Genomic DNA, 26,776 nt, shown 5'->3' with positions numbered 1-26,776 from the left:
CTTCCCGTAATTGTTTGTACACGCGAGATCTATCGGTTTCGATGACGTCACAGCCACCTGTGTCGTCGTGTCTTTTATGACGTCAGTGGTAAGATGTGTAACTGTGTTAATTAGTTAATAATTAATTTTATTATTTTTAAAGAGTTTTATGAAATTTAAGATTTACAAACCTGTCTGATTTTTCTCCATCGCATAAATTTGTGACGTCATAATAAATAACACGACATTTAACAATAACATTTTCATTTTATCGACAACTTAACTTATTTAAATCTAAAAAAAAAAATTTTATTTTTAAAATCTTAATTTTAAGAAATTATGTATAATTAAACAAAAATATTGTTTTGACTTCACTAAATACTCTTTTATTGTAAACATCTTTAAACTGGGAAGTTATAATAAACTTAACAACTTTAATGTTTGGTAAACATAAAATATTGCATGAAAAGTTGGTAAAATTTTACAGCATCTATCTTAATGATCCGGTTTAGTGGCGAATACTAACTTCCAACTTAATTACCTACATTGGCGCCTTGCAAAGGTGGAATCTTTTACTTTTAATGTGGTTAACTCTTCTAAAATTTGAAAATTTTCAACTTTTGTTCGACACTATTATATCTTTGGTTATTTTTAATATTTTGTCTGTGCTAAATGGTTATAATTATTTGTGTCTGATTTTTAAACATTCGTTAGACACAAATTTTAAAACCAATTTATTTGATCCAGTTAATTCTATTCTCTATTATTTTTAGATTTTCTCTTTTTCTAAATTGTGGTCAAATTCTTTGGAATAAAAACGACAACATTACCCAAATCCTGATTCTTACGTCACAGAGGTTGTTTATTTAGTCATTTTTGTTCGACCACTTAAGTTGTTTTATTCGATTTTAACATTTTATAAAATCCTTTTTTTCAAGTATTTTGCACCAAAAGTGTTGACGTAACATTCTTTTGCTGACGTAAACAACTACCTATTATTAAATCTGTGCTAATACTAGAATAATAATAAACCAATCAGGGAATCGGTAAAACGCGATTAACGCGATGAATGCATCGACGGAAATAGTAGAACCACGTTGTTTCCATTCAGTTTAGAATTAATTGATTGTCAGAACGCGATCAGCGCTGTAACAAGACGAACAAACATTTATAAACATATGGCGTTATCCCACGACAATCACTTAAAGGATGATTATTTATCCTCATTGAAAACTAGAATTTAGGACCCAAAAATGGGAATTTTGCCCCCTATAATTAAGAGTACCCCCGAACCAAGGTTAAAGCTTCGACAAGGTCAAAGGGTGATATTTTATTTATGTCTTAAACCTTTATATTAAAGTACATGCTTGTGTTTTAAACAGGTGACTATTTTTTAAAATTTAATGTAGCTGAAGATTATAAAAATATTGTTGAAAAAAGTTTCAAAAATCAATTTTAAAATAAAATTTTATTTATAAAAATTAAACACAAAATTGACGACTTGTGTGGTTGAAAAAAGTTCTATTTAGGGGAATTTCTAAAAAAAATCTTCACAATAGAAAATTTAAATATTTGTTTTAGCGAAAAAAAAGTTGAGTTCTTGCACAATTTTTTTGTTCAGATATTGTTTTTAATAGTTTTTAAATTAAAATGGCTTTAAATGAACCCATCGTCATTTCTTCAGACAGCGAAGCTGAGGGAAACGAATTTCAAAACGAGGTGAAAAATAAATTTTGATTTATTTCAATATAATTCTGTAATTAGGGTCGTAACTAAATATGACTAATATGCAAAACGTTTGGCAATCTAAAAACAATGGTTGACTTCACAACCTAATCATAGAGTAACATCAGTTACTCCGACTGTTTGGGATATTATGGATTATAATTGCCCAATAATTAAGCTGGTGATTAAGTGATGGCTAAGCAGGAGTTTATACCGTTTATAGCGCCTTACTCAAGGGCGCTTCAGCATTGGAGCGTTCTAACCACTACATCACGCTGCCGGTTAAGTTTAATTACCAAAACTTTGTAGAAGTAAAACTTTTAAACATTGATCTTATTCATAACCCTGGTTTCATAATCTTGTTTTTGTGGTTATGCGCAAGAATTATTTTTTTTTAATACATTTATTTTGTCTAAAAATATCTAAATTCTATGAAGAAATAGGGTTTTTAATTTTTTAAATTTTTTTTATATAATTTTAGGACTGGTTTGGTAAAACTTTATGTTTTGTTTAGATAAATATCGAAGATGTTTTCAACAAATTTATCAAATTGTGCACAACGACAATGAATCAAGTTTTGATCACGAAAAATGGACAAAAAACTCAACCTGATAACTCGGCTAAAGAAAGAATGATTAAAACCATGAAAAGAAGACATTTTAAATATAATTCAACTTTGATGTTTAACAAAAAATACAGAAAAAAACTTAATTTGTGAGTTTGTTTCATGTTATTCAAGTAATATTTGTATTGCTATTTATTGAATGCCACGAGCTGGACTCAAACCTAGGACTTAAGTTTTTACTTAAGGATACTACAACATGCCAACAGTAAGAATCAAACCCAGGATCTTAGGTTTTACTTAAGATTACTACAACATGCCAGCAGTAAGAATCAAACCTAGAGTCTTAGGTTTTACTCAAGATTACTACAACATGCCAGCAGTGGAAATCAAATCCAGGATCTCTGGTCTTACTTAAGGATTCTACAACATGCAAGCAGTGGGAATCGAACCCAGGTTCTCAGGTCTTACTTAAGAATGCTACAACATGCCAGCAGTAAAAATCAAACCCAGGACCTCAGGTCTTACTTAAGGATGCTACAACATGCCAGCAGTGGGAATCGAACCCAGGACCTCAGGTCTTACTTAAGGATGCTACAACATGCCAGCAGTGAAAATCAAACTCAGGATTTTAGAACTTCTTTAAAAACATTATGCCATCAGTTACACTAAAAATTAAAATTTTGTGATTTATAAAAATAATTTTTGTTTACAGATTTATCACCAAATTACAAAATGGAGATACCGATGTTTACGTTTTTATTAACGACTTTCTTTCATTCACAGAAAACTTATCACAAGGCAAAAAGTAAAAATGTTAATTGCTAATTAATTTAAGTTGTTTTAATTGTAGCCAGTGATTTTTCTTACTTTATTACTTTTGTTTTTAAGAATAATTTATTTGAATATTTAGAAGAAGAATTAAAACAATTTTGGTCGAAAATATTCCTCCTAAAAAACCGTGCACGGAAACAACTTCATCTGATTATGATGTCACAAATAAACAAGTTGATGACAACAAAGATGAAGAATTAATTGTTGAGAACAATGTAAATAATGATGACATCACCAATAAAAACAATGAGAAAATTATAAAAAATTGTGATGAAACAATAACTAATAATAATGAAGATAATAACCATGACACAACAAAAAACAATGAAAATAAATCCATTCCTCATTGTTCTACTGACAATGCAAATTGTTTAAATAACAAAGAAGAGAAAATTAGTCAAAAAAGGAAAAGAAAAATTAAGAAAATGGAAAACTACCTCAAAAAGGTAAAATTTTTTTTATTATTTGTGTTGGTGAGTGTTACAAAAGAAATGATGTTATAAAAAGTGATTTAAACATTTACACTTAACTTTACTGCATGAGGTCCTGGGTTTGATTTTCACTGCTCTTATGCTGTAGCACTCTTTAGTAAGGCGCTATAAACGGTATGAACTCCTGCTGAGCCAACACTTAATCATCCGCATAATTATTGGGCAATAATAAACTCTATAAGATCCAAAACTAGCAAAGCCAACTTAAGACTGGGTCGGGGTAACTCTATGTTTAGGTTGTGAAGTCGACTTTTCCACATCGAGGATACATTTTGAAAATTGATTCTACTTTTATAACTTTACTTGTGGTTGGGTTTCTCTGTGGTTAGTCGTTGTAGGTGTAAAAAAGGGGTATGGGTTAGAGTGAGGGAGATATTACAAAGGGGGGGCACTAATTCTTATGTTAAAGTTTCATTTTTTCTTTTAGTTAAACATGGAGATCAAGAGACTGGAGGCTCACGAGATGAGTATGGAGGAGTTGGAGGAGGAGGATTCAACTTACATTCAGATTGGACTCCTTAAGAAGCGGGTCATGAAGGTCAAGTGTTGCCAAATTAATATAAAACAGGGTTGCCAAAATTATTATAAAACAGGGTTGCCAAAAATAAAATTAATTAATAAAAAAATAAAAATGTCACTAAATTTTTTTAAATTTATTTTTCAGGTTTTTAATGAGATTTGTGATATGAAGAAATGTTGTCGATTATTAGGAAGGGTGACTGAACAGAAAATTGAGGTCACAAGTTCTGAGTTCCCTGAAATAAACAAGAAGGTTGAAAGGTACATCAGGAAGTAAGTGGCTATAATAGTGTTTAAAATTAAGACATATTTTTAAAAAGCAATTGGATGTGGAATTAGTTTTTGTTTGCTGATACTATTTATATATTTGTATTTTTTTTGAGATATTTTTGTAAATAATTTTTTTTTATTAACTGCCTATGTGAGCGTAAACCATTTTGCTGAATAAACAATTACATAATCTAAATTTAAAAAACATCTTTGTTACCAAAGTTTAAATAGAAAATTTTTTTTAAGAAATTTAAGTTTATGTTCCATTAAAGGGTTTTTAAAGGACGGTAATAAAAAATGTCTTATTGTCAGTGAAATGGCATTATGGGTTAAGTCCTTTTGAGGGAATATTTTTAGTAATTATTAGCAATCCTCCCATGCTGTAGCGCCCTTGAGTAAGGCGCTATAAACGGTATGAATTCCTGCTGAGCCAGCACTTAATCAGCAGCATAATTATCGGGCAATTATAATCTATAATATTCCAAACTGCCACAGGCAACTCGAGACTGGGTCATAGTAACAGTTGTTACTCTATGTTTATGTTGCGCATTCGACTTTCCCACATCGAGGATAAAGATTTATACAAAAAAAAAAAAATTTACAAAACTTTAATATTTTAACAGAGTTGGAAAGTTTCCGGATTATTCCGAGGTTTTGTTTCTGGTAACCCAGGGCAACAATCGTCACAACTTTAATTTATCGAAACCTAATATTAAATCCCTTGCCGAGAAAATATTTATTGAAATTGGGGAAAAAATGAAGGTGGGAATTGTTAGCTGGTTTAAAAATTTTTAATATATGTAGGCCTATAACAGCATACTTCAGTATATTATTATATATTTTAGTTACCCCCTTTCCAGTCTTAACAATGGTTAATCACTTTTAAAGGCATCAAATTTATTTTACCATAAAAACCAAATTTATTCTACCTTCTTTTAGCTCAATTAATAATTTAAGAAATATTACTATTTTTATTTTGAAATTGCCAATTCACTTCGGTTATTGTCATTTATATTTGTCCTTAAAAATGGTAATTTAACGTGAAGTGATACAAGTAGTACTGGTTTAATTTATATAAACTTTTACACATTGAAAATCGGTTTTATAGTTACCTACCTAGTTTAAACCAATATTTAATAAGTTTATAGACAATAAATTGTTAAAAACCAGTCTAAGTTTTATCCAGAACCTAAAGATAACTACAATTTGTTAAATTAAATAGGCGATTTAAGAGAATTTTACAAAACTTTTTGTTATCATAGAAACGAAGACAAACAGACTTGAAATTTAATTCTGGAAGTTTCCTCACCGATGATGCGGACACAACATTGGATCCCGCAGACAACGATGCAGAATTGAACGAACAATTAAAGAAAAACAGGTGATTTATATGTTTATCCTTGATGTGGAAGATTACACATTAAAAATATATTTTTAAAAATAAGAAAAAATATACAATTAACAAAATATTAATGCGTAGAAAAAAATGTACTAAATCAAATTTATGTTTCAAAATATGCGAAATTTTTTTAATATTTATACATCAATTTACAATTTATTTTTTGTGTGTATATCTTTGTCTTTATCCTCAAATGCGCGACCTAAACATAGAGTAACATCAGTTACCCCGACCCAGTCTCGAGTTGCCTGTGGCAGTTTGGGATATTATAGATTATAATTGCCCGATAATTATGCTGCTGATTAAGTGCTGGCTCAGCAGGAGTTTATACCGTTTATAGTGTTTTGGGCGCTACAGCATGAGAGCATTGGGAATTTAACCTAGGACCTCAAGTATTGAAGCCAAGTGTTCTGACCACTACACCACGCTGCCGGTTTATTACACAGGGTCACCAAACCCAATATTTCTTGGTGATGTTATTTAATAATTTGCTGATTGGTTTATAATTAGTTTTTAAATTCTCTGTTTAGTAAACTTGCCAGTGAAAAACTAAGCAAAATATTAAAAGAATTTGCCAACAAAGAACTTGAAATAAAGAAGGAAAAGGAAGAAAAAGATGGAAAACTGAAAAACGATGAAAATAAACCTGAAAATGAGGATAAAGTCGATAATGATGATACAAGTGAAAATAATGGAAATGAGGATAAAGTTGAAAATGACGAGGACTGTGGAAGTTTACCGCCCCCGAGTGATGAAAGTGCTGACGAAGAATCAGAAGACCTGGAAATTATCGAACTTTCGAGCGATTAAACAATTTTGGAAACCCTGAAGGTATGTCTAAACAATTTTGGAAACCCTGCACAATAATGCAAACTTTAACCCTGAAATTAAAGGTAAATATTTGGAAACCCTGATTTATGTAAATTAATTTGGAAACCCTTAAAAAGTGACCAAAAATTATTTGAAATATTCATTTTATTTTTTATTGGACAAAAACTTTTTAAATCATAATGTCGGTATGTTTAAAACTGATCACTTGTGCTGCTGTTTTGTGCAATCGTTCAACAATTTTTATTACATTTACATTCATGCAGTTTATTTTATTACGAAAATGTGTTGGCCACGGAAAAGTATTGTATGATTGTTACAAACACAAAGGAGGCATTGTTAAGGTAATATTTAAAACAATGCGAGCATTGTTGAACTTAGAATAGGTCATTGTCATCATAAGAAACAAGGGATCGATCGTCTTTTATACCCGAGCCCTTGTCACCTCTATCTGCAGCTGAAAAAAGATTATATTTAATTAAAAAATTAGAATTTAAAAGAAGTGGAATACAAGAATTTATACAGAAAAAGGTTTTCCTTTTGCTCGGCGATTACGAAGCTGCTGATTAAGTGCTGCCCCCTAATATTATTTAATTGGTCCGGCAGCGTGGTGTAGTGGTAAGAACACTTGCTACAACCACATGAGGTCGTGGGATCGATCCCCACTGCACTCATGCTGTCGTGCCCTTCGGTAAGGCGTTACAGACTGGATCGGGGTAACGGTTGTTACTCTATGTTTAGGTTGCGCATTCGACCTTCCCACATCGTGGATAAAATATATACAAAAAAATTGGCAATTAACAACGAAAATATTAATTGCTTACCCAATCCCACCCATGGAGTTTTATCTTTGATTGAATCCATCATCGGTTGTCGTCGTGCGAGCGAAACTTTGATTCGACAATCGTTGATCAACATGTCGTTCATTTCGTTGATCGCTTTCTCTGCTCCTTCGAAACTATCCAAGCTCAAGAAACCTGAGCTAAAAGGTTTAGGAAAATTCAAAAAAAAAGAAAAATTGATAATTAAGATGCCATTTAAGTGTTGCAGTCATTAAATTTACATGATAAGCAGAATTCTGACATATTACCAAAAAAACCTACTTTACCGACATTTTCTAATAGGCCCCTTTTTACACAACTTTTTTTTTGTTTGAAAATCAACTTTTATTTAAACAAAAACTTGAACCCAAATTTTGGTAAACTAATGTTTTGAGTTTTTTTTTTTTTTAGGAGTACATTCGGTAAATAGTCTCCGAGGCCTACTAATACCTTAGATCTTAACCAGTGAATGCCCATAATTTTGTGGATAAAATGTTGTAACTTTAAAGTTTTTACCCTTTGCCTGGCTCGATGTTGATGTTGATTATTTTGCCAAACTTGGAAAAGTTTTCTCTCAACATTGCTTCATTTACTGCAAACCCGTAAACGTACAATGTGTTGCCTGCAATAATGAAAATAACAATGGTAACAATGGGTTAACCACCATGCAAGCTACGTGCAACCAACCTCGACGAGGTGCCTTTCTTTCTTTTGTGAAGTTTGATCTTCGACCTCTCTCTCTTCTATCATTATTGAATCGTGTCGGAAGCTTCTTTTTTTCCTGTAAAAACATTACAGAAACTTCATGGATTTAATTTTAAGTTTGATATTAAGTTAACTGGTCAATAACCTGTCTTCTATCGGGATGATAATTGTTAAAATATGGTCGCAACTCTTAACTATTATTTGCTTGCGATAATTTACCCGCTCACCACAAACAGAAGTTTTATTTATTTTGTAAGCCTATAAATTGGTCATACATGTCCACAAAGCTTTATTATTTATAAATGATTAGACAAATGGATCCCTCTTCTACCCACCTCCTTAACTTCAGTCTCATCTTCGGTTGTTTCACTTCCTGCTGAGAAAACTTGAAGTTTCGGTCTTCGTTCTGGTGTTTCCCCATCCTAAATACAAACTCACTTGCTACATAAAGTTTTTAGAATAACTCGCACAAAAAATGTTAAGAAAAAAATACAAAATTTTAGTAAAACTAAATTCAAGGGTATAAAAATTTTAAACTGTTTGTTGTTACCAAGTTTTTTCTTTTAAGATTTGACGATCGTTTAAAAGTTGTTTTATTCTCAACTTTGACTTTGATTGCTCCAGATTTGAGTAAAAGTTTCGCTGCTGCTGTGTTTGCTGCAGCTTTCTCCGAATCGATGACCGGGGCTTTGTAGTTGATCCCACCAAAGGTAAACTCCTGGGGGTTTAAGGATGGGGTCTTGTTGCCCTGGGTTAAAGATTTGGGATATTACAAACCAATTATTTGTGACATTGTTGAACTAAGTTAAACTGGTCAAGTTATTATTGATAATTTTTTATTTTTTGCATATATATATCTTTATCCTCAATGTGGAAAGTCGAAGGCGCGACTTAAACATACAGTAACATCAGTTACTCCAACCCAATCTTGAGTTGCCTGTGGCAGTTTGGGATATTATAGATTATAATTGCCTGATAATTATACTGCTAATTAAGTGCTGGCTCAGCAGGAGTTCATACCGTTTATAGCACCTTACTCAAGGACGCTACAGCATGAGGTGCTTTATTTAAAAGCCGTTGTAGTACTTATTAAGGTGCACCACTACTAAGAACAAACAGCAAAAAAAAAAATATTATAACAACTTTTTAAAACTGAGTCCAAAAAAATAAAAGAATTATTGATAAGTTGGTGGAATTAACCCAGTTTTATTGAGGATAAACATTAACCTTTTATTTAAAGCTTTTAAATAATAGAACTTATGAATTTAAATAGAACCTGTATTATTGCCTTCTTCTGCTTTGCACTAGCTGGTCCATTTTCATTTAAACTTATTTGTTCTTGTTTCTGCTTCAAGGTGAGTTGTTTTAACTCTTTTTTCTGAAAAATAAAACAAAAATAAAATTTAAAATATAATCTCGGAATGTAAAAGATGCACTTTCTACAAGTTTTGATTACCAAAGTTTTTAAAAGATCGTATTTCGTTTTAAGAAATTGTTCTTCAGCTGTTAACTTCGATGAATGCATTTTGAATTAAGTTCGTGTAATTCAGTTTGTTTACAAACATTTACTATGGAAATGTTACTACAGCGGGGTTTTGCAACATGTGGCAAAAAAATTTGGCATTAAAAATTTGCAACATTAAATAAAATTCAATTTTAGCCACAAATAATATGTAATTAGTTTTAAATATGCATTTTTTTGCAAGTTTTTATTCTTTCAATTTTTTATTTTCATTATAAAATTACTTTATTGGTGGCAAAAAAAGTAGTTTCAAAACGTAATTTTGACACATGTTGCAAAAAATATTAATTCATTTTTGAAATTAAATGTACTTTTAAACTAATTGTAATTAATCAAATTTTAAATGCACTTCTAAACTAATTGTAATTAGTCAAATTTTAAAATAAATTGTTAAAATAGGGTTTGAAAACTGTTGTGGACACGTAGATATTGTGGTCGTGTTTTATCAAATTTTCATTACGCCTGGACGATTTTGAATGACTATGACGTCACCAAACACGTGATTATGACTGGTTTGTAAACAAAGACCAAGTCGCGATGAACTGAAATAATATAATTCAATAACTTCGTTGTTTTTAAATTTTTTATTGTTGTTAAGTGAGGCGCAACGCTGCAAAGGTTCAATACTTATCTATAGTATTCAAATAGTATTCAAATTGGTTTTGTATATATGGTTAAAAGGTTTTAAAAAATAGGTTTTTAAGTGCCAGACATCGCGATATCAGTTCTGAAATTGTTTTTGTGGTTTGTGTATTTTTAAAATGGTGGCCTCGCTACCGCAGACGTCTCGACGTGCGCTGTTTTGACTCGTTTTATTTTAAACTTGGTAGATTCAGATACCATAAAGCACAAAAAAATTTGAAATTTAAATTTTAAATCCTTAAATAAAAGATAAATACTTAAAAAAACCATAAATATTTATTTTAATTTTTTTCCAAAGATTTTTATGTTTAACGTTTCCAAGTAAAAAGGAATTAAAAAATGGAGCGTAAAAATTATGTTTTAGTCGTTGAACATTTGGGGGAGACCGATATCTTGCAGTTGGCATACGACATCGAGTGGGCAGATATTGCTGTCATGGTAACCAATCATCTGTTAACTTTTACTTATTTATAATTTTTATGAAACTTTATTTTGTTGTTTCCGATTGTTATTTTTAGTCAATAATCAAACATTATATTCCCATTGGGAATTAAACTCAGATCCTTAAGGGGGTCTAAGTCTAAAATGCACCAAGAAGTGGGTATCGAACTCTGGACCTCAGGTCTTAATTTAAGATGCAATAGCTAAAAACAAAACTTCATAGAGGAAAAAATTGTTAAGCTTGATATTCAATAATATTTTTTTTGTTCAAGCTCCAAGTAAAATACGAATGTTCTGAACTTCCAAAGTATTTTTATATAGATGACGAAGACGATCAAATAACGTTAGATACTGAAGGTTAATTAAATAATTAATTTTTAATTAACACATTCTAAATTCTAAAGTTTATGTTTTAATATTAATGTAATAAAAAATTTAATTAAAAAAAAAAATTCTGATAAGTTTATTGCATAACTTATTGAATAAAATAAATTAAATTAATTAGTTTATTAAAAATTTAAATTTTCTGTGCTTTTTGATTTTGAATTTTTTGTAATTTCATGTTTATTTGTACTTTTTAGAAGCATACAAAGAAGCATTAAAAGTAAGTTTAATAAAATTTCAATAATTTAAAAAATTATTACAACACATTTCTTTAAAAATAAATATTACTCTATGTTGAAACACCAACTGATTCACTTTATGTGGAGAATATGACATCACAGTGAATATGTTTCATGTGATACATAGGTGAATCCCCTTTCATAAAACGTCATGTGATTGTTGGCTTAGCAAATAGAATAAAATAATTTTAATTAATATTGAAATTTAGGCATGTGATTTGGGTAAATATCGAGTAAAATTTAAGCCTTAAGTCACAACTAAATTTCTTACAGATTTAGACAGATGGTACTTGGGATAATGTTGTTTTTGAGTTAGAGTTTTATGTATAAATTTTTTATTCATATTTATAGTTTTTATTTGTTTATAAAAATTAATTGTTGTTTAAATATTGATACGTAAAGTCTTAGAAAACACTTTTTGTTAAATATCTAAATTTTACAATAATTATATATATATATAATACAGTTAGAGTTTAAAGTTAGAGTTTAGTTTAAAATTAAAGTTTAAATAACTATATACTTATCTATAAAGTTATGAGTTTAAAGAGGTATTTATTGAGTTAGAATAATCAAGTATAAATAAAAGAATATTTTCTTAAAGTTCTATTTGTTTTTTAAAGCTATAAGTTTATTAATAATCCAAAACTAAATTAAAATAAAATTTACCAAATTTTTTTAGGTTTGCTACCTTAACAGTGACGTACTTCATGTTAGAATGATAACCAACCAATCAGAAACAAGCAACAACAGCCAATCAGACAAGAGTGTTTTGAATCAATCACAAGAAAGCACTAACATCCCATCAGAAGGGAGTATTTTTAACCAACCAGAAAGCTTACAATTCAACCAATCAGGAGAACCGGTTTCTGTGCAGGTAAAAAAAATTAAAAAAATAAATTTTATTTCAGCTGTCATTTATAATAAATGTTTTTAAAACTTTACTAATGCAGGCAAAAGTTGGATCCACTTTAAACTGGGCCTCCAACGTGATGAAAAACACATTCGGTCAAATCAATCAAAGAATTCGAACCATTTCTCTACAGGAACAAACTATCAGGTAAGGGGAAGCACCAGTTGGTGAAGTATTCTGCTTTTTTCAAATATCTTAACAGCAGAAAATAAATCAAGAACCTATTTCTTTTTATCCCAGCTTTCAACATTTAAATCTATTTTTTTATTTTGAATTAAAAGTTAATTTAATTAAATTTAGCATGTCAGACTTTGACGTAAGAGATTCAGATGGTTCTATGATATCACAGCATGATAGTATGACATCACAACCAACTTCAATTACATCACAACATTATGTTTTGACAACACAAGAACCAGCAGTGACATCACAAGAGCACCCTGTGACTTCACAACCCGATAATATTTCATCTCTACAAACATCAGTAAAAGAACCTCTGGGGACCTCCGGTGGGGACATTTCGGTCCCGACCAGCTTGGAAGATGAATGCGAAGTTAAACTTCCAATTGTGCCTTCTAGTGGTGAAAATAACAAAGAAAATGCTGCAACATCGAGTGGTGAAATTAAAGAAGATATATCGCGTGACGAAGAAATCCTAAAAACAATTAAAGATGTAAGTTTTGTGATGTCATAATCATAACCAAGTATCATAACAATAGGGTGAACAATAGCCCTTTGTTGTAAGATTATTGTAACAATGGGTTTTGTTTTTAGGAAGTTAGAGAAGCAATAACGCAGGAGTTGTCGGCATTCCGAAGCGAAATCCAAACCAATATTATCCAACAACTGGGTAAGTACTTTCTATATTTTGGTAAATACTTTAATTATTTGGGTAAATACTTTAATTATTTGGGTAAGTACTTTTAATATGTGGGTAAATACTTTTAATATTTGTGTAGGTACTTTTAATATTTGGGTAAATACTTTTAATTTGCAAGTATGCAAGTCTTATAAGAAGCAATATATTGTGCTCATCTTTAAGGATATTATACAAGGTAAAATATGATTTTTGATAACTAGTTTTTTAAATTCAGCCACTAAAGAAAAAGTACAAAACAAAGAAAGAACTCCAAAAGTCATCCAGAAAGAAATAAGGTAAAAAAAACCCTTTAATAATTAACAGAAGGGCAATAATAATGATCAAATAAAATCTTGGTCAACAACATTGAAAACTGAATAAGGAAACTTGAGAATGGGTTGAGGTAACAAAAGTTGCTTTACACTAAGACTAATTGTTCTTATTATATTTAGGTTTTTTTGAAAGCTGACACTATTTTTATTGTTAAAGTTTTAGTAACACAATGATATTAACAATATAGAAATATCTTTGTAATGGTGCAACAGAGAAAAAAATACAAAATCAATTTTTTAAATTGAAAATATCTTGTTTTTATTACATTTTTAGAGATATTATTGCCCTATATTCAATTTCAAATAAATATTAAACCTTTTATTTAATATATAAAAGGTAATAAATTATTAATAACTCGTTATTTCTTTAGGGAATTAAAAAAAGAAATAAAAGAAACGAAAAAGATCAAAAAGGAACGAAGAAATTTAACAATAGCTCCGACATTTACAGCACAACCATGCAAACAAACAAGGTATTGTTGTCAACAATGAATTATTGTGTTTGAACAAAGAAGTTGTTAATATTTAACTTTGACTAAGTTTAATTATTGTCAGAAAATTATTTTTATTTACCAAAATGCCATTTGTAGCAAAGTTAAAGTTTAAATTTTTTGTTCTTGTTTTTATTTATCCTCGATGTGGGAAAGTCGAATACGCGACTTAAACATTGAGTAACATCAGTTACTCCAACCCAGTCTCGAGTTGCCTGTGGCAGTTTGGGATATTATAGATTATAATTGCCCGACATTTATGCTGCTGATTAGGTGCTGGCTCAGCAGGAGTTCATATCGTTTATAATGCCTTACTGAAAGGCGCTACAACATGAGAGCAGTGAGGATCGAACCCAGGACCTCATTTAGTAAATTCAAATGTTCTGAATACTACTTTATTGCTGGCCCAATGTTTGCCAAGCTGCTGGCCGATAATTAAAAATATCAACGGATTTTTTTTAGAAAATTTGCCGCAAGTTTTATTTGTGAGAATTTGCTCGACGGATCATGCGTGACCATCTCGCAAAACTTTGTCAAATATTGGGTTCTCAAGAATGAGGGAACACAACAATGGGATGAACAAATACAAGTGATGTCATAACTATTTTAGTAACAAACAAGTAGGATGTCATAACTATTTTAATAACCATTTGTTATATGATGTCATAGTTGGAACTGTTAAAAGAATCTCCATCTGCTGATGGATCTTCGGTTGACCCCACTTCAGGGGAATCCCCACTCACCCCCAAACTGTGGGGTCCAGAATCTTTGAGGGTTGCCGTGCCCCTAGTTGCTACCGGCAACACGGTGGTGATCTCGATCAACCATGTTGCCCCTAGTTACCCTTGTTCCTACACGTCGTCATGGAGACTGAGCAGAAATGGGAGATTTTTTGGGCCAAGGTTTTTATCCAAATCTGTTTATTTTTGTTAATTAGTAAACTTTTTGTTAATTAGTAAACTTTTTTTTAATTAGTAAATTTAATACTTTATACAGAGTTTAACAAAACTTGATTTAATTTATGTTTTCTGAATTTGGAATTTTTTTTTAGGATTTGGTGTAATGTGACTGTGTTGGAGGAACGTGTGGCACCCTTTATGACATCACAAGATGATGATATGACATCACTATCAACTAATTGTGACACTGGTAAATATATTAATCAATGACTTTATTGGAAAACTGATTTTTTTGTTTTTTAACTAATTGACAATTTACAAATGATTAAAATTTTATTTAATTTGAAGACCAATCTTACATCAAAGAGGGTTCACCCTGGATTCGAACCCGAAACCTCTCGCACGAGAATTATGAGGGAGCGGATGATTTTACAAGTTTGCTCTCATTTGAGATGACGAACATTGGAGGTAACAATCAACCATTGTTGTGTATAAATTGGGATTTGTTATTAATAATGGTTAAATGTATTTAAAACAATGTAGTAATTGTGTGGAACAATAGCTTATTGTTTATTTATGTGAAACTATAAACAATTTTAAAAGCAACTAATATTCTATTTAAAAAACCTTAAATTATTGGGAATTTTTAATTATTAAACCTAAATTAAATAACTTTTTTAGATTGCCAACACCAACCCAATAACATCCCAAACCAACATTTCTCCTTGAAATCACAAAATAATGGTAAGAAAGTTTTTTGTTACTGGGTTAACGTCATGTAATTTTTTGAGTTTAATTCTAAAATATTATTTTTATTTTTTTTTTGTATATATCTTTATCCTCGATGTGGGAAGTCGAATGCGCGACCCAAACATAACATTTGGTAGAGTAACATTTGTTACCCCGACCCAGTCTTGAGTTGTCTGTGGCAGTTTGGGATATTATAGATTATAATTGCCCGATTAAGTGCTGGCTCAGCAGGAGTTCATGCCGTTTATAGCGCCTTACTTAAGGACGCTACAGCATGAGGATTGAACCCACGACCTCATGGTAGTGTAGCAAGTGTTCTTACCACTACACCACGCTGCTGGTATTTACCACTTGACTTTCATTTTTATGCAAATAGGGCTTTAAAAGTTGCAGAACTCTGCTACCAAATATGTTATTTAAAAGCCTGCAAAATAAACAAAACTGGCTGTTTGTGGTACTTTAAATGCAGATGCTTTCTTGACCTGCACTGAACTGTTACATCCCAATTTAAAGAATGAGGTTTTATTACCACCTATACAAGGCTATTAACTTATTATTAACTTAATTTACAGAACCAAAAGTGACAGAAAACCCAAGTGAAGTTAAGGCTGATAAAACAAGTCTGGTACAACAACAAAATGTTGATCAACAACAACAACAAAATGTTGATCAACAACAACAAGATGTTGATCAACAACAACAACAAAATGTTGATCAACAACAACAAGATGTTGATCAACAAGCAGAAGAAATTGAAGTGTTGGATGATGATCACAACAATGACCATTATGACGAAAATGACATCACACCAGTTCTACTTGATGACACAGCAGAAAATGAAGTGAGTGATTCGGCTGAAAATGAAGATGACGACCCAGCACAAAATGGTGATGCGGCAGAAATTAATGGTGACTCAGCAGAGAGTGATGTTGAGTCAGCAGATGAACAAGCTGAGATCTTGGAGGTTCAACCAGAGGAAGAGAGGGTGAGTGGAATAGATCCCTAAATTTATTGCAGTTTATTTTTTTAATAACTCTTTTTGTACAAATCTAACCTTAAACTTAGTCAAAGTCACAAAAGTTCCTTAATATTTGGGCTTCAATTTAAACATTTATTTTCAATACCTTTATGCTGTAATTAAACTGCCAAAGTCAACTTGAAACTGGGTCAAGGTAACAAATGTTACTCTAAGTTTAGGTCGTGAAGTTGACTTTCCATATCAAGGATAAAAAATTTACAACTTAATTAAGGAAATAATTTTTTAACCCAATTGTTTAGTGGTATTTATATTGCTTTCCAAATATATTTTTATTCCATTTCAGGCAAATTTGTCAGAAGACGACGGCAACATGAGTGATTTTGAAGTGATTCCTATTCCAGAATGTTTCGACACTTCACGACCTTTGTCAGGGTCACTAAACGAGGATGGAGGTTCACGACCTGCATCGGGGTCATTCAACCATGAAGGTGAGGGGCCAAGTTTACCTGAAACTAAAGAAAGGTCGCAATCGTTACCAGTTTCCATCATTGAAGGTAAGTTAATTTATTTTATATTTTGTTAAATTTTGTTTACAGTTTAAAATTTACTTTGTATTTAGATTCCCAACCAGAAGAAGTCATTCAACAAAATGTTGAAGTTGATCAACAAGAGAATCAACATCCAGAAAAACCCCAAAATACCCCAACTAAATACACCCTGAAAATTATCCCAGTCCCTCGTTCAGTTCTTAACATGGATGATCCTATTTCCACCCCTGATTACAAAGAGGGTTACAAAATGACCCCCCAAAAGGTCGTGGACCCCCCTAAACCCCTTCCCAGAGGGGTGATTGATGCAGACAAACCTTGGGTATCGAGAAAAATCCAAACAAAGCAGATTAAAGCCTGGGACTCGAGATCTTCACTCAACTCAGGTGAGTTTTTTTAATTTCAAAATTAAACTCTTTTTTTAACAACATAATTTTTTTAGTTGTAAACCAAAGCCCAAATGAGTCGCTTAACCCGTCTACCAGTACACCCCTGGTTGCCAGGCAACATGACAGCCCCCTTGGTAGCTTGCAAACCACTCCCCAGCCACCTCCCAACTCAGACACCGACGAAACATCCGAGGATGAAGGGGAATACCCTGTTGTAACCCCATGTGATCAGGACAATGACGATGATGAATTTATTCTTGCCCCTGCAACTCGTCAACCCCCTAATCGTCCCCCACCCCCCCAATTTAAACCTAATGACCCCCACAACCAAATTGCACTTAATCCAACTGCATTATATGACCCTCAATCTGTTCAAAATCAACTTCAGATTCCCTTGAGCCCCACAGTTGCACCTCAGGCCCCAATTACTTACCCCCCAGTTGACCCAAATACTGACTCGGATTCTGGTGAGAGCTTGGACCCCCCGTCTTTTGCTGAAGCCACCCTTAACCCATCCCCAATGGACCAACTTGTTGACATGGGGTTCATGGACATCGACCTTAACCTTGACCTTTTAAACGAGTTCAGTTATGACATACCCAAGGTTGTTAATGCTCTGGTTTATCGAGATAACGGGCAGGGGGTCAGTAGAGGTCGCAGAAGGGTGCAAAGGTCAAACAGGGATGGTTACTTCCAAGCTTAAACTTTTTGTAAAAATGTACAAAGGCTTTTAAAAATTAATCTTTGTTTAAAGTTAATTCTGGGTTGTTTTTGTTGTAGTTCCATTTTTAAAGCACTTTGTATTTTTTAATTTGTTTTTTTGTATCCACAGTTCGCATACATTTGCAGCAAAAGATTAACTATTTAAAATTATATTTACTACAGTTAACTTACTAAAATGTAAACAAAAACTAATTTCTGTATAAAAAAAAAATATTTTTTTTAGGTTTATTTTTTCTCAGTAATTGTAATTATGTTTTGTATAAACAGGTTTAGTGTTTGATGTTTAGCTGGTGAAGCTGTACAAACAATAAATCGGGTATATTAAAATACTTTAATTCTTTAGAGCATGTACGTCAAACAAGACTATAGGTCAAATTGAGGATAAATTTAAATCTAGCACAACTAAAGATTTCAAAACACAATCGCAGAGTTTAAAACTAGAATAGATAAAGGGTTAAAAAAGAACAATGTAGGTCTTAAGTCACAATTTACAAAGTGGTTATTCAGTAAAACAAACATTTTGTGTCGCATTTTTAATTAATATTTTACAAATTGAATTAACAAGTTTTGGTTGTGACGTCATTTGTTGTTTCGGTCACATGACCATACTACGTACTTCCCACAATGCATCCGTCATCAGCTGAATTTTGTTTACGCGTGGACGATTTTTGTTAATTAAAATTTTTTGGTTATTTTTAGGACGTTTTAGCTTTGTTTGGTTGCAGAGTAAACTGATTATATATTTAAAATAGTTATTTAAATTTTGTTTATAAATATAATTTTATTTTGTCCAACAGTCTGACAGTAACTGCCATTTTTATTGTCTGTGAAGATTTTGTAAATAAAAAAGCAGACAGAGTGACAGACTGGCAGACAGAAATAAACAGATAAAAGCGGGGAGTCGGGCAGTCAGACAATCTAAGTTTTTTCCAAAAATCGCTTACGACTTATTCTGATGTTAGACTAATTTATAACAGGCAGACTGGCGTTGCCGTTCTTGCTGTCTTGTCTAAATAAAGTTTAAATATTAATAAAAACAAAATGTTTTTATTTCTGTTTTTGTAGAGAATGTAAAAGTTGAATTAAAAATGTTACGACTTGGTTTTTTATTTATTTTATTTGCTTCTTTAATTGAGGCTCGTAAATATTCACTTACTTACACCAACGATGAACGAAGCTTAGTTGTCCTCAGTTCGTTCGGGTATATCAAATCTGGGTCACTAGAGGTCAATATAACCATGGAACTGCCAGATCTGCCTCAAAGTTCAGTGAGCGGACTGTTTAAAAACATCGGGTTCAGTCTGGATAAATCCCGGAGTGATGGGATGTCGTCAAATGAAGAACGGGAGGAATCATCCCGTGGAGCTTGCATTTTTGATTCCCTTAAGTCCTCCGAGGGATTGGAAGATGTTCCGCGTGCGATCTTTAAATTTAATTTTGTCGGTGATGATACGCTTGAGAACGCAACAATGGAGATACAAGTTTACCAGCAAAACTTAGACGAGTTAAAGATTTACGTGAGTCGGAGTGACATGAAAACATCCCGAGGGATCATCGATGTGGGAAACGGATCTCGTGTGAAGAGGGATGAGGGATATAAAGCAGTGGATTCGGTCCCAGTTTCGTTTGCCAAGATCAAGGATAAAATATACTCTCATTATTTGGTCCGTACAAATTTTATAATCCCGTTCAACAGCGAGGAAGAGGCGGGGTTGTACGTTCTCTACTTCCATAATTGTTTCAACATCCACAGGACACAGGAGTCCTTTCAACCTGTTACCCTTAATGTTCAAATTGTGGAGAAAAACGGGGAGAATTATTTGTCGGCGGGTGAGATGGAATTACCCCTCATGTACGGTGTCATGGCAACAGTGTTTTTTGTAACCGGGTTATTGTGGATTTTTATCTTGTGCTCGAGAAAAGAAAAAGTGTTTATGATACACCACTTGATGGCAGTATTCATCATCGTGAAAGCTCTTTCGATAACCTTTCATTCTGTTGATTATTATTTTATTGGAAAGGACGGCAAAACCGAAGCATGGGCGATCATTTTTTACATTGTCCATCTTTTAAAGGGAATTTTATTGTTTTTATGTTTGATTCTTATCGGCACTGGTTGGGCATTCATTAAATATATTCTAAGTGATCGTGAGAAAAAAGTATTCATGGTGATCATACCACTACAAGTGGTTGCCAATGTTGCTTACATTGTCATACAAGAAAGCAATGAGGGTAATATTTTGTACAACACTTGGAATGAGATTATGATCTTGGTTGATATTCTGTGTTGTGCTGCTATTCTGATCCCAGTGGTTTGGTCAGTGAGGCATCTACAAGAAGCGTCGCAAACTGACGGGAAAGCTGCGATTAATCTCTCAAAACTAAGACTTTTCCAACACTTTTATGTGATGGTGATCTGTTACTTATATTTCACACGAATTATCGTTTACCTTTTAAAAATCACGCTTCCATTCCAGTACATTTGGATCCATTCACTTTTCAGCGAACTCGGGGCTTTTATTTTCTTCGTGGTAACGGGCTACAAGTTTAGACCGGGTTGTAATAACCCTTACTTAAAAATCCCACAGTATGAGGATGAGGAAGAAAGTCATGCGATCACAGAGTCCGGGATGTTGGAGACGATAAACCGAGTGAATCAACATGAGAAAGATGTGGTGGACACAAATGAAGATGACGCACTGATCCCCAAAAAACGAACCTCCATGATTTAAATTAAATCACAACGAATATCGAAGCGACATCTTCCCACAATGCATCTGTACAAAACCTGGGATCAAACCAGTCTGCTTTAAGCTTCTATTTTTAAAACACTTTGAATGTAAACAGGTTTCATTAAAATAAGAAATAAAACACAAATTAAGGACCCTATTATAAGGTTTTGGTGTATGATGACTTCTTTTACACATTTTAAACAGGGGTAATCTTATAACTACCTTAAACATGGCTTAAATATCTTGTCTTCTGTAATATGGGCATCAAAGGTAAAAAATGTAAAACTGCCAAATATGGAAAATCGTTATAGTTATATAAGATTTAACTAAAGACCATTGCTGGGAAATTTAAGTAAAAACCATGGTTTGGAATTAGAGTTTATTCTTAAAAGCCATTTTATAATTACCCAAGAATAAGGGTTTTATTCAATGTATTAACGATTATAGCATACCATAACATATAAAAAAGGTATAAAAAGCCAACGTTTTAACCGTACTTGTTTATAAAATTATTTTCCATTTTCGTTGCAAACTTGCTGCTCACAAACTAGTTTTAAACTTTAGAATTCCTTCTCATTTGTACACAGTATTGGTGTTGTGTGGTATTGGACCATGTCTTATTATTTAGATTATTTATTAGATGTTTAAATATATTTAAAAGTTATTTAATTTTTGTGTTTTGTTATACAAAGATTAATACAGTTTTATGCGGTGGTTTGAAAGGTTTAAAATTTTAAATCCTAATAATCTTAAGCCTTTAAGTTAACAAAAAGGTCAAGGTAGGCCAGGATATATTTTAGTTTTTTTTCTTTGATATAGTTTAGAGTTGTCTTTCGAATTTAACTGCTGTTGTTTCAGTAAGATCATTTTAAAATTAAGTTAACAGTCACAGAATTAGCATCAGAAGTTACAGAAATTATAACAGTTGCAATTTCAAAACATAAATTTAGTTATATGAAAACATTTTTTCATTAGAATGTAAATCAGTGTAATTTATTTTCTGCAGTTGTAAAAATTTTACTGCCGCGAGATGGCGCCCAGGAGCAAGCAAAATAAATTTTCAGATTACATTTTTCCGAATATAAATCAGAAATTTTCAAATTAAGTTTATGAAGTGAATAGGTGAGTATTTCTGGTATTTGTAAACTTGCAATATTGTTATACAATAGACTTAATCTTATTCGTAAATGAAGGAAATTTCTTTCAACCTCGTCTCGAAGATTCGATCTATGTTTCCCGATTGTTGAACGGTGAACTGGTTTTTCCATGACCCTGTCTCGCCTAAAATTAAACTAAATATGTAAAATTTGTCTCCCAACCGCATTTAAATAAACGACGTTTTGTAGTTTTACCCCAGTCTTACACTTACTTAAACTTTAGAAGTGAAAAAATTAACGTCAGACGAAATATTTTTTAACGTTTGGCGTTAGACGATGATGTATGCAGCAACCTCTATAAAGTTTAGTGTAATGACTTTTATTTTAAGAACGCTACGGCATGGCTTTAGTAGGAGTTTAACTCACCTTTGTTTAAGGCTAGAATCTCGTTTTTTACACCTGACCGGCAGCGTGGTGTAATGGTTAGAACACTTGACTTCACTATATGAAATCTTGGGTTCGATTCCCACTGCTCTCATGCTGTAGCGCTCTTGAGTAAGATTTTAAAATGGTAGGAACCTATAGCAGGCCAAAAACCTAACAGCAGCTTAATTATCGGGCAATTATAATCTCTAATATTCCAAACTGCTAAAGTTAACTCGAGACCCATGGGTCGGGGTAACTGATGTTACTGTATGTTTAAACCTCCCCACACCGAGAATAAACAAACTGTTGTTACCTTTCCTAAACATCTGCATGTGTTTGTGTAATTTGCTTTCATCAGTTTCCCCCTTCTCGGCATTCTCTTGCATCACCCCAAAACTCGAGCTTTTTACTACGTCATCAATGATGACATCATCAGTTATTTCGTGCGAAATGAAAGAGGAAATTTCTTTAACATTTTGGTGCGGGTTCTTTCAAAAAATTATTTAAAAAATTTTACTTAAAATTTAAAACAACTTTTTTATGTTAAAAGCAATAATAATTTTAAAATGCAAAATTAAATAAGACACTTAGTTAACGAGGAGATTGAAGGCTCATTCACACGGCGTACGCAACATAACGTAATGTAAGATTGTGCAACCATTTAAAATGAACAGAGTCGTTCACACGTACGAAAGTTTGCGAAAGTTACGTAAGATTTCATAAAGTTTTGTGGCTGAAGCGAAATTTACGTAGGATTTCCTAAGCGGTATACTTTTATGAGATACTTTGTATTAAAATTTAAAAAATAAATCCCTTGTTACGCAACGCAGCGTTACCCTGTCGTGTAAACAGGCGTTAAGGGTAAAAAAGGGTGTATTTTAAGTTAGTTTAAAATGTTTTATTTGCAATTATTGTGGTTACTTGTAATTATTTCATTTATTATTATTTTTTTAATTTATTTCTGTTATGTTTAGTTCTTTTAAATAGGTAATATTTAACATTAAGTACCACCGCTTATGTTAGATGTTATTTTATATTTATGTTTGTTACCTTTTTAATTTGCTCGTACATGAGGAACTTGACCTTGGGATGTTGTTTGTATTTCAACCAGTGTTGAATATGTTCTGGGTAGAATTCACCTCGTTTCATACAACTCGGTATAAGACCTGAAACATCGTTTAAAGTTTTAGTGTTTAGCTGAGAATTAAACTTTTTATATTCTTTTTGGGATAAAATAAAGCATTGTTTAAGAGCGATGCTCTTATTGTTACCGTATTAACACAAATCCATTGTTACGTGAATTTTATTTGTGACGTAATAATAACAAACCTGCCACGTGGTTTTCCAACCAAACGTTCCAGTCTGGTACAACTAGTTCCTTGTACGGGGAAAACCCCCCGTATGGGAACTTGTTGCTGAAGTGGAACCACGACACCGCTTGATCTTTCGGATTCCTTATGACGTATATGATCTATGACGTCATAAAAGAGGGGCGTTACAATCAAATAAGCTTATAAGAACTTAGTGAGACGAGTTCAATGTAAAATCGTGACGTCATATAACGATAGTTACGATAGTTATATGACGTCATGTTTACTGTCGATGTGATGACGTAGTGTTCATCCAGTGACGTCACTACTTACCCTTATATCCTTTTTGAGCCAGCGTTCTAAGTTGAGTAACCCAGCTGGAATGTGAGTGACGAAAATTCGTCGTGGGAGCGGAATTTCGTCCATCAGCTCGAACGTGCAAACTACAACAAGAGTTAATAGCATTAAAGTTTAACATCTTGAAATCGGGGAAACTTGAGGAAACAGAAAAAGGAAGAGGCGGAAATTGAATAATAAAACGCGGAATCGCGGAAATCTGGTTGACTGTTTTTTTGGGATATTGTCATTTGATATAAACCGAATGCCAACAATAACACACCTTTTATTAACCCCAGCTTACCTTAACCCTCCCTTGGGGTAATGCAGTTTAATTTATAAAATAATAAAGCTTAAATACAGATAAACAGTCAACAGAATTTTCCGCATTTTATTTTTTAAGATTCCGCTTTTCCTTATTTGGTTTCCTTTATTTTTTATTTCTTTAAATTACTCGTCCTCTTAAGCTCACCACTTTGTACTCACCTACCCCCAAGTAAACAACATTAAAGTCTTGCACTTACTTGGTCCACCTTCCAGGTACATGAGTGGCATGGGTACCACTTTGTACTCACCTACCCCCAAGTAAACAACATTAAAACCTTGCACTCACCTGGTCCACCTTCCAGGTACATGAGTGGCATGGGAACCACTTTGTACTCACCTAGACCCAAGTAAACAACATTAAAACCTTGAACTTACCTGGTCCACCTTCCAGGTACATGAGTGGCATGGGAACCACTTTGTACTCACCTACCCCCAAGTAAACAACATTAAAGTCTTGCACTTACCTGGTCCACCTTCCAGGTACATGAGTGGCATGGGAACTACTTTGTACTCACCTAGACCCAAGTAAACAACATTAAAACCTTGCACTCACCTCGTCCACCTTCCAGGTACATGAGTGGCATGGGAACCACTTTGTACTCACCTAGACCCAAGTAAACAACATTAAAACCTTGAACTTACCTGGTCCACCTTCCAGGTACATGAGTGGCATGGGAACCACTTTGTACTCACCTAGACCCAAGTAAACAACATTAAAACCTTGCACTCACCTGGTCCACCTTCCAGGTACATGAGTGGCATGGGAACCACTTTGTACTCACCTAGACCCAAGTAAACAACATTAAAACCTTGAGCTTACCTGGTCCACCTTCCAGGTACATGAGTGGCATGGGAACCACTTTGTACTCACCTAGACCCAAGTAAACAACATTAAAACCTTGAACTTACCTGGTCCACCTTCCAGGTACATGAGTGGCATGGGAACCACTTTGTACTCACCTAGACCCAAGTAAACAACATTAAAACCTTGAACTTACCTGGTCCACCTTCCAGGTACATGAGTGGCATGGGAACCACTTTGTACTCACCTACCCCCAAGTAAACAACATTAAAGTCTTGCACTTACCTGGTCCACCTTCCAGGTACATGAGTGGCATGGGAACTACTTTGTACTCACCTAGACCCAAGTAAACAACATTAAAGTCTTGCACTCACCTGGTCCACCTTCCAGGTACATGAGTGGCATGGGAACCACTTTGTACTCACCTAGACCCAAGTAAACAACATTAAAACCTTGAACTTACCTGGTCCACCTTCCAGGTACATGAGTGGCATGGGAACCACTTTGTACTCACCTAGACCCAAGTAAACAACATTAAAACCTTGCACTCACCTGGTCCACCTTCCAGGTACATGAGTGGCTTGGGAACCACTTTGTACTCACCTAGACCCAAGTAAACAACATTAAAACCTTGAACTTACCTGGTCCACCTTCCAGGTACATGAGTGGCATGGGAACCACTTTGTACTCACCTAGACCCAAGTAAACAACATTAAAACCTTGAACTTACCTGGTCCACCTTCCAGGTACATGAGTGGCATGGGAACCACTTTGTACTCACCTAGACCCAAGTAAACAACATTAAAACCTTGAACTTACCTGGTCCACCTTCCAGGTACATGAGGGGCATGGGGACTAGTTTGCTGATCTCGTCCAACTTCTGATCCCTCCCGTATAAGATTTGTCGAACTATTTCGGCCACCCAGTGTGTTCCTACAACATGAAGCTTTTATCTATTACGTCATTTTAATAAACGTCACTCGACTCTCATACGTCACTCGATTCTCGTACGTCACTTGTTTTTGTTACGTAATTTTATTTGCTTACGTCACTTAAACTCTAATGACGTCGTTTATACACTTTATACGCTAACCTGTTTTAACGTAAGTTGCAATGATGACGTCACCATCCCTTGGTTCCCAGTTGTCATGACAATGTTGCACAGTTTGGGCGGGAAAAATGGAGCCAAACACGTGACCTCGCCACTCGGTGACGCCATCTCTCAAGTGCATCTCTTTATAAAACTTATCGACCTCGACCAAATGTTTTTTGCTTGTTTCAGAAAAGTTTTCGAATAATTTCTCCATTTTTAAACCTTCCACAACTCTTGTGGCTTCAAATGTTAATATTGTGGTAAGAATAAACCTTTTGTTAAACATTAACTCCTGATTTGTGGGCACCAATATGTGCAAAGGTCAAATGTTTGCTAATAAATGAGAAATTTATGATGTAATTATGGGTAAATATGTGACATCATAGTAGTAAATATGGTACGTAACAGTGGT

At 33.2% G+C, this 26,776-nt stretch overlaps 4 protein-coding genes across 4 annotated transcripts; 3 read left to right on the top strand and 1 right to left on the bottom strand.

The window, feature by feature from the left end:
* The first annotated feature begins 1,562 nt into the window (after positions 1 to 1,562).
* On the top strand, positions 1,563 to 6,903 carry LOC145742794 (uncharacterized). Its single transcript, XM_082560602.1, has 9 exons — positions 1,563 to 1,698; positions 2,219 to 2,418; positions 2,982 to 3,074; positions 3,180 to 3,546; positions 4,019 to 4,129; positions 4,256 to 4,383; positions 5,004 to 5,142; positions 5,643 to 5,761; positions 6,310 to 6,903. The coding sequence occupies exons 1-9, from the start codon at positions 1,630 to 1,632 to the stop codon at positions 6,587 to 6,589; spliced, it is 1,506 nt and encodes a 501-aa protein (XP_082416728.1). The 5' UTR covers positions 1,563 to 1,629; the 3' UTR covers positions 6,590 to 6,903.
* On the bottom strand, positions 6,685 to 9,726 carry LOC145742796 (negative elongation factor E-like). Its single transcript, XM_082560603.1, has 8 exons — positions 9,590 to 9,726; positions 9,410 to 9,511; positions 8,684 to 8,881; positions 8,469 to 8,555; positions 8,116 to 8,209; positions 7,945 to 8,050; positions 7,432 to 7,589; positions 6,685 to 7,064 (listed from the first exon to the last, which is right to left on the bottom strand). Exons 1-8 carry the CDS (start codon positions 9,656 to 9,658, stop codon positions 6,985 to 6,987), a joined length of 894 nt encoding a protein of 297 aa, XP_082416729.1. The 5' UTR covers positions 9,659 to 9,726; the 3' UTR covers positions 6,685 to 6,984.
* Positions 9,727 to 10,357: 631 nt separating this feature from the next.
* LOC145741870 (uncharacterized) lies at positions 10,358 to 18,583 on the top strand. The gene is made up of 18 exons (XM_082559540.1): positions 10,358 to 10,735; positions 11,011 to 11,095; positions 11,320 to 11,342; positions 12,041 to 12,235; positions 12,312 to 12,418; positions 12,572 to 12,944; positions 13,046 to 13,121; positions 13,366 to 13,426; positions 13,834 to 13,935; positions 14,416 to 14,542; positions 14,623 to 14,855; positions 15,005 to 15,102; positions 15,201 to 15,320; positions 15,534 to 15,596; positions 16,175 to 16,587; positions 16,925 to 17,135; positions 17,201 to 17,515; positions 17,572 to 18,583. Exons 1-18 carry the CDS (start codon positions 10,637 to 10,639, stop codon positions 18,219 to 18,221), a joined length of 3,351 nt encoding a protein of 1,116 aa, XP_082415666.1. The 5' UTR covers positions 10,358 to 10,636; the 3' UTR covers positions 18,222 to 18,583.
* A 727-nt stretch (positions 18,584 to 19,310) lies between these two features.
* On the top strand, positions 19,311 to 21,642 carry LOC145741541 (protein GPR107-like). Its single transcript, XM_082559139.1, has one exon. The coding sequence runs from the start codon at positions 19,330 to 19,332 to the stop codon at positions 20,971 to 20,973; it is 1,644 nt and encodes a 547-aa protein (XP_082415265.1). The 5' UTR covers positions 19,311 to 19,329; the 3' UTR covers positions 20,974 to 21,642.
* The last annotated feature ends 5,134 nt before the right edge of the window (positions 21,643 to 26,776 follow it).

This window comes from Corella eumyota, chromosome 2 (genome assembly GCF_963082875.1).
Source record: "Corella eumyota chromosome 2, kaCorEumy4.1, whole genome shotgun sequence".
NCBI lineage: Eukaryota > Metazoa > Chordata > Ascidiacea > Phlebobranchia > Corellidae > Corella > Corella eumyota.
The sequence above is the reverse complement of the archived record's forward strand: the minus strand, read 5'-3'. Positions and strand labels throughout refer to the sequence as shown.

Bases quoted from the DNA above. Each gene is read 5' to 3' on its own strand.
- LOC145742794 (XM_082560602.1), top strand. From the start codon at position 1,630: ATGGCTTTAAATGAACCCATCGTCATTTCTTCAGACAGCGAAGCTGAG. The intron at 4,130-4,255 runs GTCAAGTGTTGC...TTTATTTTTCAG, and splicing joins TTAAGAAGCGGGTCATGAAG to GTTTTTAATGAGATTTGTGA. The intron at 5,762-6,309 runs GTGATTTATATG...TTCTCTGTTTAG, and splicing joins GAACAATTAAAGAAAAACAG to TAAACTTGCCAGTGAAAAAC.
- LOC145741870 (XM_082559540.1), top strand. From the start codon at position 10,637: ATGGAGCGTAAAAATTATGTTTTAGTCGTTGAACATTTGGGGGAGACC. The intron at 12,236-12,311 runs GTAAAAAAAATT...TTACTAATGCAG, and splicing joins GAGAACCGGTTTCTGTGCAG to GCAAAAGTTGGATCCACTTT. The intron at 17,136-17,200 runs GTAAGTTAATTT...CTTTGTATTTAG, and splicing joins ACCAGTTTCCATCATTGAAG to ATTCCCAACCAGAAGAAGTC.
- LOC145741541 (XM_082559139.1), top strand. From the start codon at position 19,330: ATGTTACGACTTGGTTTTTTATTTATTTTATTTGCTTCTTTAATTGAG.
- LOC145742796 (XM_082560603.1), bottom strand. From the start codon at position 9,658: ATGCATTCATCGAAGTTAACAGCTGAAGAACAATTTCTTAAAACGAAA. The intron at 8,210-8,468 runs GTGGGTAGAAGA...ATGTTTTTACAG, and splicing joins ATGAGACTGAAGTTAAGGAG to GAAAAAAAGAAGCTTCCGAC. The intron at 7,065-7,431 runs GTAAGCAATTAA...ATCTTTTTTCAG, and splicing joins AACTCCATGGGTGGGATTGG to CTGCAGATAGAGGTGACAAG.